The 17,113-nt window shown below is 38.8% G+C and overlaps 1 protein-coding gene across 1 annotated transcript in view; it reads right to left on the reverse strand.

The window, feature by feature from the left end:
- Positions 1–17,113, reverse strand: part of rngtt (RNA guanylyltransferase and 5'-phosphatase) — a 174,794-nt gene that overhangs the window by 113,148 nt on the left and 44,533 nt on the right. Inside the window, exons 7-10 of the mRNA XM_079831823.1 lie at positions 16,857–16,966; positions 14,914–15,015; positions 2,815–2,950; positions 334–405 (exon numbers count right to left, since the gene is read on the reverse strand). Coding sequence (XP_079687949.1) covers positions 334–405; positions 2,815–2,950; positions 14,914–15,015; positions 16,857–16,966 — 420 coding nt within the window. The remainder of the gene's footprint in view (positions 1–333; positions 406–2,814; positions 2,951–14,913; positions 15,016–16,856; positions 16,967–17,113) is intronic.

Raw genomic sequence — 17,113 nt, forward strand, 5'->3', positions numbered from 1 at the left:
TCTAAAGGTGCCATTTTTTATTTGAAACCTACTTGCTAATTAAATCTGAGAGAAGAAGTAGCTATATGAACTACTTTTATGATACTTTTATTTATCATGGTGCTTTTTGGAGCTGACAGTATCTGACACTCAACCCTTCCTTTTGTTTTTCATTAACGATAGGTTTGGAAAGGCATGATGGATAGTAAACAATGCCAAATTGAATTGCTGGGTGAGACACCTCTGTTCTTGCTCATTGTAATTTTGCATTAGGTCCACTGCCAACAGTAATTCTTGATTAAATAAAGAACAAATGGGAGTGTGTTTTTGTTATTGCTGCTAAAAGGCACTCACGTTGAATTTAATGATGTCGTAGATGAGATAGCGTGGGACGGGCTGGCCGTTCACTTTGTCGATAATCATCTCCTGCAACAAAAAAGATGACGACGATAAGAAATCCAGATATACTGCCCATAAATCCAGCCAATTAAAATCAACATGACGGAACAATGTGATTTGAATAAACACTCAAAATTAAGATTTTTAGCTTGAAAGCTCAAACACAGGCACAAATCAAAGTATTGTTCGGTTAATAATGTCTGAGATCCCTGAAATCTCGTTTTTTCATTTAAACCTGTAAATAAAAAGATTTAGGACTTTCAAAATTGCAGAAAATCGTCCGATTCCAGGTCCTGGTCAGTCGATCCATCTCTACAACTAGGCTTTCCTCAAGGTTTAGGAGTGTGTTTATGGGGATTTGTGAGGTCAGGCACTGATGCTGGACGAGAAGGCCTGGCTCTCAGTCTCCGCTCTAATTCATCCCAAAGCTGTTCTATCGGGTTGTCAGGCCAGTCAAGTTCCTCCACACCAAACTCGCTCATCCACTGGTCACTTGTGCACTGGTCAGTCATGCTGGGACAGGAAGGGGCCGTCCTCAAACTGTTCCCACAAAGTTGGGTGCATGTCTTGGTATGCTGAAGCATTAAGAGTTCCTTTCACTGGAACTAAGGGGCCAAGCCCAACCCTTGAAAAACAACCCCACACCATAATCCCCCCTCCACCAAACTTTACACTTGACACAATGCAGTCAGGAAAGTCCCGTTCTCCTGGCAACCGCCAAACCCAGACTCGTCCATGGGATTGTCAGACAGAGAAGCGTGATTGGTCACTCAGAGAACACGTCTCTCTGCTCTAGAGTCCAGTGGCGGCGCGCTTTACCCCACTGCATCCCACGCTTTGCATTGCACTTGGTGATGTAAGGCTTGGATGAGCTGCTCGGCCATGGAAACCCATTCCATGAAGCTCTACACACTGTTCTTGAGCTCATCTGAAGGTCTGGAGCTCTTGACTCTGCAGAAAGTTGGCGACTTCTGTGACCCTCAGCATGTGCTGACCCCGCTCTGTGATTTCACTTCGTGGCTGAGTTGCTGTTGTTCCCAGTCGCTTCCTCTTTATTATAACACCACTGACAGTTGAGCGTGGAATATTTAGTGTTGAGGAAATTTCCCGAATGGACTTATTGCACAGGTGTCCACTGATCACGGCCCCAGTCTTGAGTTCTCTGAGCTCCTGAGAGCGGCACATTATTCACAAATGTGTGTAGAAATTTGTATCTAGAGCCAAAAGTGATTCATTCAAGCCCTCTCCGTTCTGTGCAAGTGTCTTCTCTCTCCAGCTAAAGTCGTAAAGCGCAACATTAAGAAATGCAGACGATGCAGTTATTTTAACAACAGTAGCAGAAACAGGGTGAACAGCAAAATAGACACTTTTGCTAAAACAATCATTTTTATCTGCCATACAGATGACTCAGAACGTTTAACTAAACCAGGTTTAACACTAATGTGGCATCTTTAGACATTTTTTTCATAGCCTACATTTAGCATTCAGCATTTAAAGAGCCTTTCATAAATAAACAATGGTAGAATTTGGAAAATTATTTAGAGATGGCAAGAGAAGACATTTGAAATTACTAGTTAACTTTGTTTTATCCTCATGATGAGAGTTTTGATTATTAGATTATGTACATTGTTTGTTTGTAGTAGTTTATTGCTTTGAGTAAAATATAAAAATGGTCCATGCTTTTCACAAAGGTGTCTAAATGTAAAGTAAAAAAATAAAAAAAATAAAAAGGCCTGTTAAAACATCTGATCTAACCTTTTTGTTTTTATATTCATATCCAGTTGGGAGAAACATATCCTTTTTTTGGTATATATTAGTAGAAATTCTTAGACATCACTGCATGGGCTCTCAGGACCCAGGATTCTCATCCTTGATTACTATTTTGCGAGTTAAGGATTTGTTTTCTTTACAAGGTACTACGGCTGCCTCAATGGAAATGTATCCTCCGCTGGGAAGGAAATTCAGAGACCGGACCTCTTGTAACTTTAATTGAATACCCCTGCTGTAAACTAATGATCCATCTCTGTGTAGCGTCTGGAGAAAATTATACATTATACTACACATAATTGCTTTTCTTTATATTTTTATTTGTCTACTGCAATAGTTAATACATCATGCCAATCAAAATGAATTGCATGTTTTAATGTTAAATGTGTTAAAAAATTAAGTGGTGCAACACAACTCAAGACTTAAACTCTGCTTAATCGAACTTTTAAAGGTGAAAACCCACCCGTGTTATCTCTCCAGTTTTGAGTGAGCTAGTAAATGCTTTGAGAGCCAGATCCTCTTTAACTTTAAAGAATTAGCTCACAACACTGGCTTATTTTTGACCATCCCATGTAAGCCAAACCTGTGGGCATCCATTTAGTATAGAAATAGAGCAGATCCTCTCTTCCTAACCCGATTAACAGGCTTTCAAACCATGCAATAACTCACCCCATCCAAAAGCGTGTTGGAAAGGTGGATGCGAAGATCCTTCCGGAAAGGAAACTCCAGGTTGTCTATGTGAAAGACCGAGTTATCTCTGTCGATCATATAGACTTCGTTTTTTCCGTCTATCAACATCATGTACCTGTAAAAACACAAGAGACTGAGTGAGGAGTGCTGACTAACTCGAACCTTTCAGTAACCAGAACATGAACATACATGTGCACAACAGTGTTATTTGTGTATCAGTAAGATACTATCATATTTAATTATTATTTAGGGGCCAAGCACCGAAGTTGCGGAAGCAACTATTATAAAAGGTTAGATTTCTTATTATTTCTTTCTTATTATTATTATTCCACCATGGACAGTCTGAATTGTCACCATACCAAATTTGGAGTCTCTAACTCAATCCCCCTAGCGCCACCAACTGTCCAAAGTTGCACTCATGTTTATGCTAATAACTTTTGAACCGTTAGGATTAGAAACTAAATAATTTTTTCCCCTCTAATGGTGCGCTCACACCGAACGCAAATGACGCGATTTGTGCGAGTGATTTACATTTTGTCAAGTCAATGCAAAGACGCGAATAGATATTCTGCGGTGCGATTCGTGCGAATGACACGGCGTGAATTGAGCGTTTGACACGTGATTCGCGCGAATGACGCGCCCGAGTTGAAAAATCTGAACTTTGCCGGATATTCACGCCACGTTAACCAATCAAAAGCTTGTTCTAGTAGTGACAAAAACGAGGAGAAAATCTGTATATTAATCATATATTAATATCTGGTTCAGACAAGTGTGCATATGATTATCACTGTGATAACATTAAATGACATGAAACACAACCCAGTCTCTTTTTGTTAATGTTTATGTATGATCAATAATACAAAAGTATAAGTAAAAGGTATAATAAGCTATACATGAAATAAAGCAAACAATTCAGTCAAACATTCAAAAGTCAGTGCTAGTCGGCTACAACGGTAACACGTTTATAGCCTAAAATTAACAAAAGTAATGAAACTTCACTTTGCCCTCAGCCTAAACGATTTGCCAGGGAACAAATTATAGATCCATGAGACCAAAGATCGGCCGTTAGATCTACAGAAGACGAATTATAGCTGGAGACGCCACAGAGACATCAGAGCCAGCGGCAGACGGCAGAAGGACTGGCCGAGGAAAGGCTGCTCTCACCGGGGTTAATGAGCGCTGCTGATCCGCTGGAGCTCACAACTCCAAAAACGCCAGATAAAATGTTCAAATAGGCGCTCTCTTTATAAACAAACCACAGATTTGAGCTTTAAACAACTACATTATCGCCTGAAAAAGTCTTAAAACTACGTTTTGTCACACATTAACAGTAGCATTTTAACAAAAAAGACGTGTAAACACAGCCCATGTCAGCCATTTCTCAATGAGACGAGCCGCTGGCGGCAGCCCCGCCCATGAGGCTAATTCACATCTGTTGTGAAGTGAATGTCACGCGCGAATGAAGTGAGTAAACTCAAAATGTTCAAGCGTCCAACTTCGCACGAAAAGCGCAAATTATTCGCGTCAGGTGTGAACGCTACATAATTCTGTGGTTCAAGACGATTCGATTGATGGTTACATTTTCGGTTATGCCAATTTTCCTGACAAAAAGTTATGGAATTCAAGTTGATTCATTTTTGAATAACACGCAAATTAATTTTAAGTAGTGCTTACGAAAATAGATATAAGATTGTATCTCTGCACCGCTTTATCGTATTCAAACCAAATTTGGTACATGTCATCACAAGCATGACCTGAGGCAACATGCAACATTTCGGTGCAGCGCCACCTACTGGCCCGGAGATAAAACATGGGTTTGTCCAAAAATCTTAAGTTTGGTCTTTAAATCCAAATCTGCTGTATTTTAAGAACACATGAACAGATTGTTACGGAACTTGGTAGGGATTTCAACCTTTTTGCTTAAAATTGTCTCCAAATGTCTTTACTCATTTTTGCATGTAACTTCCTTGTTTGCTTCTTGAGCTTGGCCCCGATAATTGCTGCTTGCAGCTATATTTTTTATTATTTTTTATATTTTGTGTTTTAATTTTAATTTTATTGAAATTTAATTAAGTTTGCTAATTTAGCTATTACACATCTTCTGAAAGAGCACAGAATCTCCAGATCAAAACATATTCTAAGAAGAAGCAGAAACGAGCGATATCATATGTGATCATATGCACTTGTAAAATAATGAATATAAAACAGCATATAAATCAAAACTGCCTAATGTTACTGAATGAAATGTCGCACCAGGACGAGCTACAGGACTGTGAAGCTTTGGGGTGTTGATGGACTCGATCTAACGTTACTCCATCTGTGTTTTGATCATCGCTCTGAATCCAATCTGGATGTAGTCTTTGACAAAAACATGATTTTCTCAGCTTTTTGCTCAAAATGTAGCTTTTTTAAGAAACCCACATTGTTAAAAAAAGAATGCATGAAGTTGGAATAAAACAGGCTTTTTTGTTTCATTTTCTTTTGATACATTGCATGTTAAAATATTCATACAACCAAATATTCTGGGGGGAAATTTGGTGAAAATCATCAAAAATGCTGGCAGTGGCTGGTAACTTAAAAAGAAACGCTGGCGGGGAAAGAGTTAAAAATATGTCTAAATACTCTTTCTTTTTTATTCCAGTTTAGTTATTTTAGCCATTCTTAGGAAATTGGCTGAAGTATAAGTAACAAAAATGTAGTTTTTTGGTTTCGTTTTATTCACTATAATTAACCCGGTGCTCACGTGTAAATGAACCCAGCGCCGCTCTTCACTCTGAAACCTGCAGCGCATGCGTTTAATTTAAATCACAGCCCTTGCAATCTAATATTCACACTAAGCAATATCATGATATAAATTGTATTTCTATATACATCATGCATCCCTAGAACAGACCAATAACTGCTACTAAGTTTCATTACGATAGACTGTTTTCTGTTTTTTTGTGGCTACAACACAAGAAAAAACAAGGTGGAAACAAGTCTTGAGCAGCTCTTCTCTGATTATGAGCAGAAATTAGCGGCTGAAAAGAGAAGCACTGATTGAGAACACACATCCCCGGTGGCACTGAAACTGCAGGAACTGATGAGCTCCAATGATTAACAACAATGCCTTGTTTGGTGTGCTTCACTTCCATCAGAAAAATTAAGATAAACACTCGTCATAATGGGTATAATTGAACAAAGAAAGAGTCAGGTGAGGTTCAGTCTAGTGAAGTTTAGCAATCACTGCAGGGGTGTTGTTTTCAGATATTCTTCCAGCATAGATGATAGAGGTAAGATGAGAATCTCTGAAAGCAGAATACAAACAGGACACAAGGCAAAAGGAGGTCCTGCTCAAAAGAGAGGGGCATACATTTAGGGATATAAGCTGTGCATCAAGTACCAATATGAACAATTTGGCTGATACCGATAACCGTCTCAATGTCCCAGCAGATGGAAATAATACATTCTTTATCGGCTTTAATACATCAGGAAAATGTTCTTAGTTATCGATGGTATCGGACTGATAACATTAAAAAGGAACATATATTGGCCAATGTATTGTGCATCCCTATGTAAAATAACTTAATATCCATTCTGGAGCAAACCGAATGCATGAAGGATGGATTGACGGTCATCTTAGTTGAAGCCGATGTGAGCAGTGGAAAGGTTTGTACGATAAAAGCCTTACTTCCAAAGATTCTTTAGGCTCAAACAGTGTCTTCCAGTATCACCGTACAACAGGTGTAAAGGTGAGGTAATATTTTGTGAGAGTCCATTGTCTATTGTCAATAGTGTAAGGACGTATGTCACTTTCAAACCCAGTAGCTTTGCATTGGTCAATGCGGCAAATTCACATGACCAACCTGAGCCAGAGACGAAGTCTACATCGGTAAAATCTTTCGCTAGGGGTGTGCGATATATATCGCCAACGATAATATTGTGCTTGTTGTTTTAACGATGCGCACTCATTTTCAATATCAATTAAAAACCTAATATTAGTCTAAAAAAACTCTCAAGCTCACTGAAGACAAGTAAACAGTGATAAAGAAAGAGAAAAGAAAACAACTGAACAGACACAAATTAAAAACTTCAAGCACTAGAAATACTAAATACAATTTACAATGTGATCAAATGTTTAAAAAAAAACAATGCAGTCTTTACTGTGTAAATTAAATAAACATTTATTCTTTTTAAAGTTACAAAAGTGATTCAGTCAAGAGCAGTGAGAGATTTTCTCTTTGTTGTTTTATTTGCATTAATAATGACAGCAGGTAAATTTGGACGCTGTCACTTTAAGAGCAACTGCACGGATCCAATATACTCGTGCATTTACTTAAACTCAGTCTATGTTTATTTAAAGGGGTCATGAACTGGCTTTTTTCTTTTTTTTTTATACTGTTGTCAGATATTTTGTTGAATATTTAGTGTCCCCAACTGAGCAAGCCAAGCCAAAGGCGACAGTGGCAAGGAACCCAAACTCCATCAGGAGACATAATGGAGAAAAAAAGCCTTGGGAGAAACAGGGTGCCAGTTCTCCTCTGGCCAACAAACAGTGTATGATTATGATTCTGGCAACATTACAGGTCAGAAGTCATATTAGATCGGAATATTAGAAAGATTGCGGGTCATCGCGCCGGAGATGGGTTTATTGAGGATGTCGTGTCAATGAGGCAATTGACCAATCGGTAAGCCCCGCCCCCCTTAGTTACTGTTGCTAACTCGGACAAACAAACGGAGTTGCTATATCTTACAATGTACAGCTGTCAGTGTGAAAACCTTATCCCAAGATGTTTTTGGACACAGATTGTAGCGTATATCCCGTCCGAATAATGGCCAAACTTAACTGATGGTTTATCAAGTTTATTGCATCGTTATTCACTCCAAAAAATCATCGTAAGAGCTGAACGAACAAACCATAAGAAGTGCGCATTAACGTCTCATTCACAAACTCCCCGTTGCATTACCATTAACATACACAGCAAATTACACAAAAACACTCTACAACTAACAGTAAACAAACATATACACAGAGCTTATGACTTTTCGCGGGTGCAGTTAATAACTGGTAAACTTTGTATCTGCAAAACAACTCCGATAAACTGCGTGCAAGCTCTTCCTTTCACTACCCGGAGACTCTAATACCCATCAAAATAGGAGTCCTCCTTAGTAGGACAGATAATGTAGACCTTAAACATATCTAAAATTAAATGAATTTACATATAACCAGTTTAATATGGAGAGGCACTGAAATGCAGACCTTCGTGTTTTTGACCTACAGCGTTAACGTTACATGACGTAAGAACAGTTAGTTATTTCGGTTTGTATGTTAGCAGGGACTTTAATCGTAACTTAACGAGAGTATGACAAACAGAAAATCCTCTCAGGATCCCTGGAATTAGTGTTACAGTACCTCAGGCACGACATTTGAGCATTTTTGTAGCATAAACACGATCAAACCGATGAGAGCTTCGGATTTTCCAATGTTTCTCTATGGCACTGAAACCTAAAGATGTCCGAGTTCCGGTCCCAGCGCAACTGATACTCAACTGCTATTGGCTCATCTGCGTTCGAGGGGAGGGGCTTACCGATAGGTCAATTGTTAGATAGGAATATTCGCGCGCACACACTCACGCCAAGTATGTGCATCAGCAAAACTTCACTGCAGACAAATCAGCATGTTCAAAACTTCAACAGATATTAAACGATCTGTAACAATACTATCACATATAAAAACATGTTTTACTCACATAAGTGTGTTGCACCCAGTGTTACTTTGAAAAGTAATGCATTACAATATTGCGTTACTCCCTTAAAAAGAAACTAATTGAGTTACTTAGTTACTTTTTAAGAAAAGTAATGCGTTACTTTACTTTTGCGTTACTTTTTCTCACCCAGGCTGGGCTTGTTTTTGTTTTTGTTTATAACAAAAAAAGTTATATTTTTGTGCAACGGTAAAGACCTCTTCATACCAAAATTGAAATAATAAGCCTCAGGCTGAGGTAAAAATGCAAATTCACGCATGAACAGTAGAGGGCGCAGCTCTGGATAATGGAAGAATAGGACGCAGGAGAAAAAAGTTTTACCAATAAAAACTTAAATTAAATTATAAATATAAATTATAAAATATAAAGGTAGATTATGCATAAAAATAGTTGTTTTATTTAACATGTAATTATTGGAGGTTTGCATAGTACTCTGATTTTGCATTTGACTGATTTGATTCATTTTGAGCAGTACAGAATCTTTATTGTGCAATTGAGATAAATAAATGCTCACATTTGGTCTAGAACTACAATAATCATCATGTTTACACACTCTGCACTTATTTTTCTCAACATGGGGGGAGAGCTGTCAGTCAAATTAATGTATAAAAGTAATTTGCGTTACTTTTTTGAAAAAGTAACTCAGCTATTTTGTTGTAAATTTGAAAAGTAATGCGTTACTTTACTAGTTACTTGTAATGCGTTACCCCCAACACTGGTTGCACCATTCATGCCAGATCCTATAGAGAAGGCACAGCATTGTGTTTTAATCTCAATATGTCTGCAAATCCAGTCTCGACCTGTGTCTTGTTTACAAACGAATCCGTGGTGAAATGAAGCGAACAAACGTGCAATGTCTTCCCTACGTGAGCTGGAATCATTAAAAATAAAGTTCAACCACACATTCCTAATATTAGAATCCGAAGGAAGCTTATGCAGCGACTGTGTTCTTCAACAACCAGGCACAGCGCAATATATTACTCTCTTCTGAATGTTTATTGCTCGGTAGCGCGATCCGTTTAGCTCCACGAGTCGGTGGGCGGGGCTACAGAATCAGGCGTACTTGTTAAGGCGGCATTTCACCACACGCTGACATCAAGGGTTGGCATATTCTGAGATCGAGCGTTTGTTGGGCCTGGTGTCAATAAAAGCTTTTCTTTGACTAACAAGGAAGTTTTCAGCTCTGAAACTTACAGTATATTCTTATATCACAATTATATCTTTTTTATATCACAAAAAATAACTTTTATTTATCAAAGGCTGAATGAAAAGTTGATTTCTCAATTCATGACCCCTTTAAGACATAAATGACTCTTGCAAATACATGTCACTTTGACACACAGGTGTGTGTTTTTAACCGCTCAAGCCCAATTAGGCAAGCCCTCAGTTCAGGTCTCATGAGCTCTATGAGCAGCGTCTCTCAGAGAGCGCTCATATACTGAAATGAGCTCTCTTTCACTGCTAATTGTGCTTTAATGGTTTAAAATCAACTGTTTTTAAACCTCAATGCTTAAAAACACATGCAAATGATAAGCTTTCTTGACCGCGCATCACAGCAACGTCACATGAGCGTAACCGCGATAGAGACGACAGTCCAAAATCTCTACCGGTTAATCGTGTCTACCGGTACATCGCCCACCCCTGGTGTGGACGGCGTTGAGATGTTCACTAACACTATACCGTTGCGCAGTTATTTCACATAAAGGGATAGCTCACCCAAAAATGAAAATTCTGTCATAATAAACTTAAGTTGTTCCAAACCTGTATGCATTTCTTTCTTCTGCTGAACACAAAAGAAGATATTTTGAAGAATGTCGGTAACCAAACAGTCGATGGACCCCATTGACTTCCACAGTATGTTTTTTTTCAATGGGGTCCATCAACTGTTTGGTTACCCGTATTCTTCAAAATATCTTCTTCAGACAAATTCATACCGGTATGGAAGAACTTAAAGGGATAGTTCACCCAAAAATGAAAATTAGCCCATGATTTACTCACCCTCAAGTCAGCCGAGGTGTAAATGACATTCTTCTTTCAGACGAATAAAATCTGAGTTATATTAAAAATGTTCTGGCTAATCCAAGCATTATAATGGCAGTAATAGTTGCTCTGTTTTTGAAGTCCATAAAAAGTGCATCTGTCCGTCAAATAACTGCTCCACGCGGCTTTGTGGTGTTAATAAAGGCCTTCTGAAGCGAATCGATGCGTTTGTGTAAGAAAAATAGCCATATTTAAAAATGTATTTCATTTTTTTCTATGGCTCCGCATCAGCCGTCCCCGCGCCATCACTTCCGGCGAATAAGGTCAAAATACAGGCGCGATCATAGATATATACATAGATTCCTCATTAGTGCCTGCGCGGATCGGTCGAATGAGGCATCTACGTATATATATCTATGATCGCGCCAGTATTTTGACCTTATTCGCTGGAAGTTATGGTGCTGGGAAAACTAGATGACATTCGTCTGATAAGAGGTAAAAAAATAACATAAATACTGTTGGGTTTCTCGCAGAAACCGATGGTTTTCGGGTCTGAAGACATCAATGTGTCGCCACGAGCCGCATGGTTTAATAAGGATTCGTATGTCTGTGTGTTTTTACTCTCATTGCTCTCATACTCTAAAATATCCCCATTGACATCATTATACGACTATCACACTGCAACGGTTGAGTTAAAAATCTTCATTTGTGTTCTACTGAAGAAACAAACACACCTACATCTTGGATGCTCTGGGGCTAAGCAGATAAACATAAGCATTTCATTTTTGGGTGTCCTATCCCTTTAAGGGTGAGAAAATGATGACAGATGATGTCCCTTTAACTACTTTTGACCCCTAAGTGAAAAACGAAAACAAACTGTATATGTCATATATGCCATATGTATATCAGAGCCAACAGAGCTGTCAAAAATGTGCTTATGGAAAGTCAAAAGAGCCATCCTGGTGTGGACAATTCCCAGACACACTAGGCAGAGCTCATGAGTAGGCTTTTCACATATCAAAAAGCAAGATATCAAACCGTTTAGTGATTAAATCTGCAAAACAAAGCGAAGAAACTGACTTCTGGCTGTAACACGATAACTCCCACTTACCGTTAAGCACAGCTCTTGTCATTGTGAATGTCACAGGACATCAAATTTATATTCAGCGCGCATGTCCACGTCATTATGCGCCATTGGCCTTTTAGATGTGAATAAAGGTGTCTTCAGGGAATTATGCCAGAGAGCAATATCCCAGTCACGAATTGTACCGACTGATTGGGAACACTTTAAACTTCAGTCAATAGAGCCGTCTTCACTCAAATGCTTACAATGTCTGCACACATGCCCAAATGAAAAGTGCTTTTGGAGATATTCCCACTGGCATCCAAAAACAATTGTTCAGCCCTTCTTTAAAAAAAAAAAAAACAGTCCTTGTCTTTAATATCCTCTCGTTTGGTCATTATTTTAGAGCGCTCCGCTGGACGTCCCCAGAGCGAAGGCATCCGAGTGGCCAAAGCACAGGATAATGGGCTTGTTAGAACGGATCTCCAGTTAAAGAGATCAGCTGCGCCTTTTGAACGTCTCCGTGATGGAGCCAAGTGTGTTTCAATCAAAGAGCCACGGATGTTCTGCTCAACTTTCAGCTAATTTTGGATCACTATGACACACCAAACCAGCTCATTCGCTGCTGCCAGGGCATATAACATCCTGCAAAGTGCCAACTGTGGTGCATCTGAGATCCGTCCTATGGATGAGTGTTTAATGATGTTCATGCAGACGTTTGAGCGCATGAGCCAGCAGGAGTGAAGGGAGACAGATCACATCATTACAGCAGACAAGCTCAAGCCGAGCCGCCATAAAATGACCTGTGGCATCATTAAATGGCCCTCTATGAGCACTAGACTACAACATTATAGAATCTGCACGAGAGAATTATACTGAAGATCATTTGAAAGGGTGATACAGCATCAAAAGAACGAAAAACTCAACCTGTGCTGGATGGTGGGATTTAATTCACCTCCTCTAGGCCTGACTTCTGGCAATCAGTGTATTAGACAGAGTCTGAATAACACACACAACAACCAACCACACTTCTCTATGACCTACAGATCAGGGTTTGGACTTCCTAAAAAGGCTCGTCCCATTAGGGAAAGTTAAATCTGAAATCTATGATAACACAATAATAAAGCAGTGTAGCAAAGCGTTTACTGTATAGTAAAACACAGCTGTCTGTGTGAATTGTTTCACGTCTTTCATTGGTCTAAACCAAAATCGAAGTTATATATATATTTATTTATATTTATGCGTTTGGCAGACGCTTTTATTCAAAGCGACTTACATTGTATTCAAGGTACACATTTTACATTTAGTCAGTTCTTGCTTTCCCTGGGAATCGAACCCATGACCTTGGCGTTACTAGCGCCACGCTCTAGTGTTTGAGCTACAGGAAAGCTGTATATATATATAATTAATTATAATAATAACACTAAGTTCAAAAGTTTGGGGTTAGTATGATTTTTTTTCATGTTTTTTATATGCTCACCAAGGCTAGGAAGATTGGAATATTGTGAAATATTATTACCATTTTAAATAACTGTTTTCTGTTCAAAAGAATTTTCAAATGTAATTTATTTCAATGCCATCAAAGCTGAATTTCCATCATCATTACTCCAGACTTCAGTGTCGCATGATCCTTCAGAAATCATTCTAATATGTGACCCTGGACCACAAAACCAGTCATAAGGACAAATATTGTAAATGTATACATTAAGCTGAATAAATAAGCCATTGATGTAGGGTTTGTTGGACAATATTTGGCCGAACTATTTGAAAATCTGGAATCTGAAGGTGCAAAAAAATCTAAATATTGAGAAAATCTCCTTTAAAGTTGTCCAAATGAAGTCCTTAGCAATGCATATTACTACTAATAATACATTTTTTATATATTTTTACGGTAGACATTTACAAAATATCTTCATGGAACATGATCTTAATATACTAATGATTTTTGGCAGGACTGGTTTTGAGCTCCAGTGTCACAAATGCTGCTCAAGAAACATTTATGATTATTATCAATGTTGAAAGCAGTTCTGCTGCTTCATGTTCTTGTGGAAACCAGGATACATTTTGTTCAGGTTTCTTTGATGAATAGAACAGCATTTATTTGAAAAATAATATTTTGTAACATTATAAATGTCTTTACTGTCACTTTTGATCAATTGAATGTATCCTTGGTGAATATAAGTAACTTTTGAACAGCGGTATTCATATTTTAAACCAACAATTGTAAAATCAGTAATAACTATGTATGCAAAATTCAAACTAATTTAATCTAAACTGAAATCCAAAATACGAGATGAATTAACTATAGTGAGCCTAATAGTCGTACTGTAACTGCAAACCTCTCCAGATGAAAGAATTAGTTAAAGGCACAGTATGTAATTTTCACCACTAGGGGGCGCTTATTCAACACATAGGCGTAGCTTGACGATGAGGAATCATGGGAGTTGTCGTCTTCATCTCTACAACCGGTGGGAAAGAATCAGACGGGACTCGGGCAGAAATCATATTCATGAGCGAATGTATAACAGATTTATGAGCGTTACTGTAGTGTGAAGCTGGAGCGGGACGAGATTGCTAATGAGAGACGAGCGGACGCACGGCTCGAGAGCAGTGGAGCTTTTATTCTGTCAGACGAGCGCTTCCTCTTCTTCTGCTCATGTGTGTGTGTGTGTAACGCAGCTGGAGAACAATGATCAGTTTCTGTCCATCAATGATCCAAACAGTTGCTCTCCTGTCTAATAAAACACATCAGATATTAAAGCGGCTTTGGTGTTTAAGGGTAACGGAGGTTTGATGTCATTGAGCGGCCCGTGTCCTGGTTAAAACCACTTATTTCTCTGGATTTAAACATTCTTGGAAACATTTGGGATCATGTAAGTACACAAGTCAACAAAATATATAACACTGTTCTAGTGTTTTTTGGATATTTGAACCCAAATAACTTACAAATTGTGCCTTTAAAGCTACAAAAACAACACAGGCACAAAAACGGTGCGTTTCATTGTAAGGGTCAGAGAGAAGATGGAAAATAGCAAAAACAACAAAAAAAAGTCACAAAATTAACAGTGAAATAGTGAATGTAATTAACCTTGAAAATACTTAAAAACAGCTACACAAGTTTAATACAGCTATAAAAAATATTACATAAATGTTATTTTGTTTCTCTAATGAGATCTTGCAGCAGAGCTTCTGACATTTTGCAACGCAGCAGCAAATCTGCAAGCCCGTCGCTATACGCGTTTGATGTATTCGCATAGCGTGTGCTTCAGGCCTTAGAATGGCTGGACTCACCGTGTGCCGTCCGCTTTCCAGCTGACTTTATAAGCGTTCTTCTCCAACAGACGAATGTTCCTGCGGTCCATCGATACGGGCTGAGCACCAGGAAACCCAGATCTGACAGGCAAGCACATAAAAAAATGTGATTATGGGACATATTGCTGGCTGGTTTTAATTGATCTCCACTCATCAATGGAAGTAATGATGTCTGCTGCTTTATCAGGATAATGAACTCAGCTGTGACTCTTTCAATTAAAAGGCTACACATATGTTTCCCATTACTTATTAGGCGCTTTAAAGGCACAAATGTCATGTGCTTTGGACTATTACAGTTGGAATTAAATGAAAATTCCCCCTATCTATTTTCTAAATGTCCGTTATTAATTTACGATTCATCCATGCAGGTTTCATTTTTAAAACTTTAATTTAATAGTACCATAAATCCACCCTCTGGTCTTCTCTGAATTCGTCCGCTTAAACCCCGCCCCTTTCTTACAACCAACCGCAAGCTCACATTCAGATCTGCCTCCATCCAATCAACAACTAATAAATGGAATAAAGTTCCCGCCCCTAAACGTTTTCTTTTTCTTTTCAATAATCCGTTTCACTCGGATGTGCCACAATACAGAATAAAAGCACCGACTTTCTTTAGTTTCATCGCAATTTTAAATCTTATGTCAAATTAATATAGCATGAAAAACAGGTTATTTTAACATTTACATTAATCGCACTTGTAACCGCGCATTCAAGGCTGATCAATATTGATATATATTGATCGTAGAACCCTTATTCTACTGATCCGTGCAGGCGCTAATGAGGCATCTATGATCGATACATCTATGACCACGCTCGTATTTTGACCTAACTTAGCGGAAGTTATGGCGGAGCTCAGAGATGATCACGTTTGTCTGACGAGAGGTAAAATAATAGCATATATACTGCTGGGTTTCTCGCAGAAACTGATGGTTTGTCTAGATAAGACCCTTATTCATCATCTGGTGTCGTTTAAAGCTGCACTGAAACTGTCATTTGGACCTTGAACCGTTTGGAGCCCATTGAAGTCCATTATATGGAGAAAAATCCCGGAATGTTTTCATCAAAAACCTTAATTTCTTTTCGACTGAAGAAAGAAAGACATGGACATCTTGGATGAGATGGGGGTGAGTAAATTATCAGCAAAAGTTTATTTAAAAGTGAACTAATCCTTTAAGTACAAATATACCACCTTGTTTGCTAAACGTCTGGTTGGACCAGACAAAATAACGGAAATCATTGTATCATTGAGAGCGGCAATAGTGTAGGGGTAAGACGCATGGCATCAAGTTTTAACGCAAACCGACCAGAGGTTCAAATCTGCCTTTTGCCGAACTCACTCCCTTTCCCATCACATACAGATCGGAAAGGCATTTATTTTCAATAAAAATTAAGAAAATATTAGAAAACTGGAAATAAGGCGTCTAACGTGTTTAATAATGAGTGTTTATTGGTTAGGAGTAGGTGAACAGACATGTGCTGAATTAGAGACGATAAAAGTGAATGGGTCCGATACCATTGGTCGTAAAAAGTGGGTGGGTCTTGTCCCGTCCACATACAATGGGTCCGACGCCCATGGTCCCATGACTGTCATGTTTGCGTGCCTTCGCTGATGGGACCAAACTTGCCCCGTTCATGATTTTAAAGCGTAAAACGGTACCCAGATTTCACTTCTATATAATATTTAGCTTGACCTCCTGAGGTTGATGAGCGGCATTTCCTGTAGGTTAAGCACTTTATTTCATTGAGCCTTTTTTAATATAAAAATGGAAGTTTAGTTCTTATTTTGTACCATATTCATGCCCCACACACATTCCCATCTGAATGCTTTCGATTACTTGACATATCAGTGACACTCAGAGCTGGTAAGCGTCTGTGGGGGGTAAAACACACACACACACACACACACACACACACACACTCACCTGTCCCACTCGGAGAACTCCTGACATTTGCGCTGGATGGTGCCGAGCTTGGGCTGTGACGTGATTTGAGTGACTCCTTTGACACACACCCCCTCCAGAAACACAGCGCCCTGAGACACACAAACAAACAACCGTCACGTCTGCACACTTCATCACTTATGGACAGGAAGCTGATACCCAGAACACTAAAGGAAAGCAGCATCAGTGATAAACTGAGCCCAGATGAGCTGTGCTGTATTGAACCAGGGATATTCCTT

The sequence above is a fragment of the Gobio gobio genome (assembly GCF_949357685.1).
Source record: "Gobio gobio genome assembly, chromosome: 12".
Taxonomy (NCBI): domain Eukaryota; kingdom Metazoa; phylum Chordata; class Actinopteri; order Cypriniformes; family Gobionidae; genus Gobio; species Gobio gobio.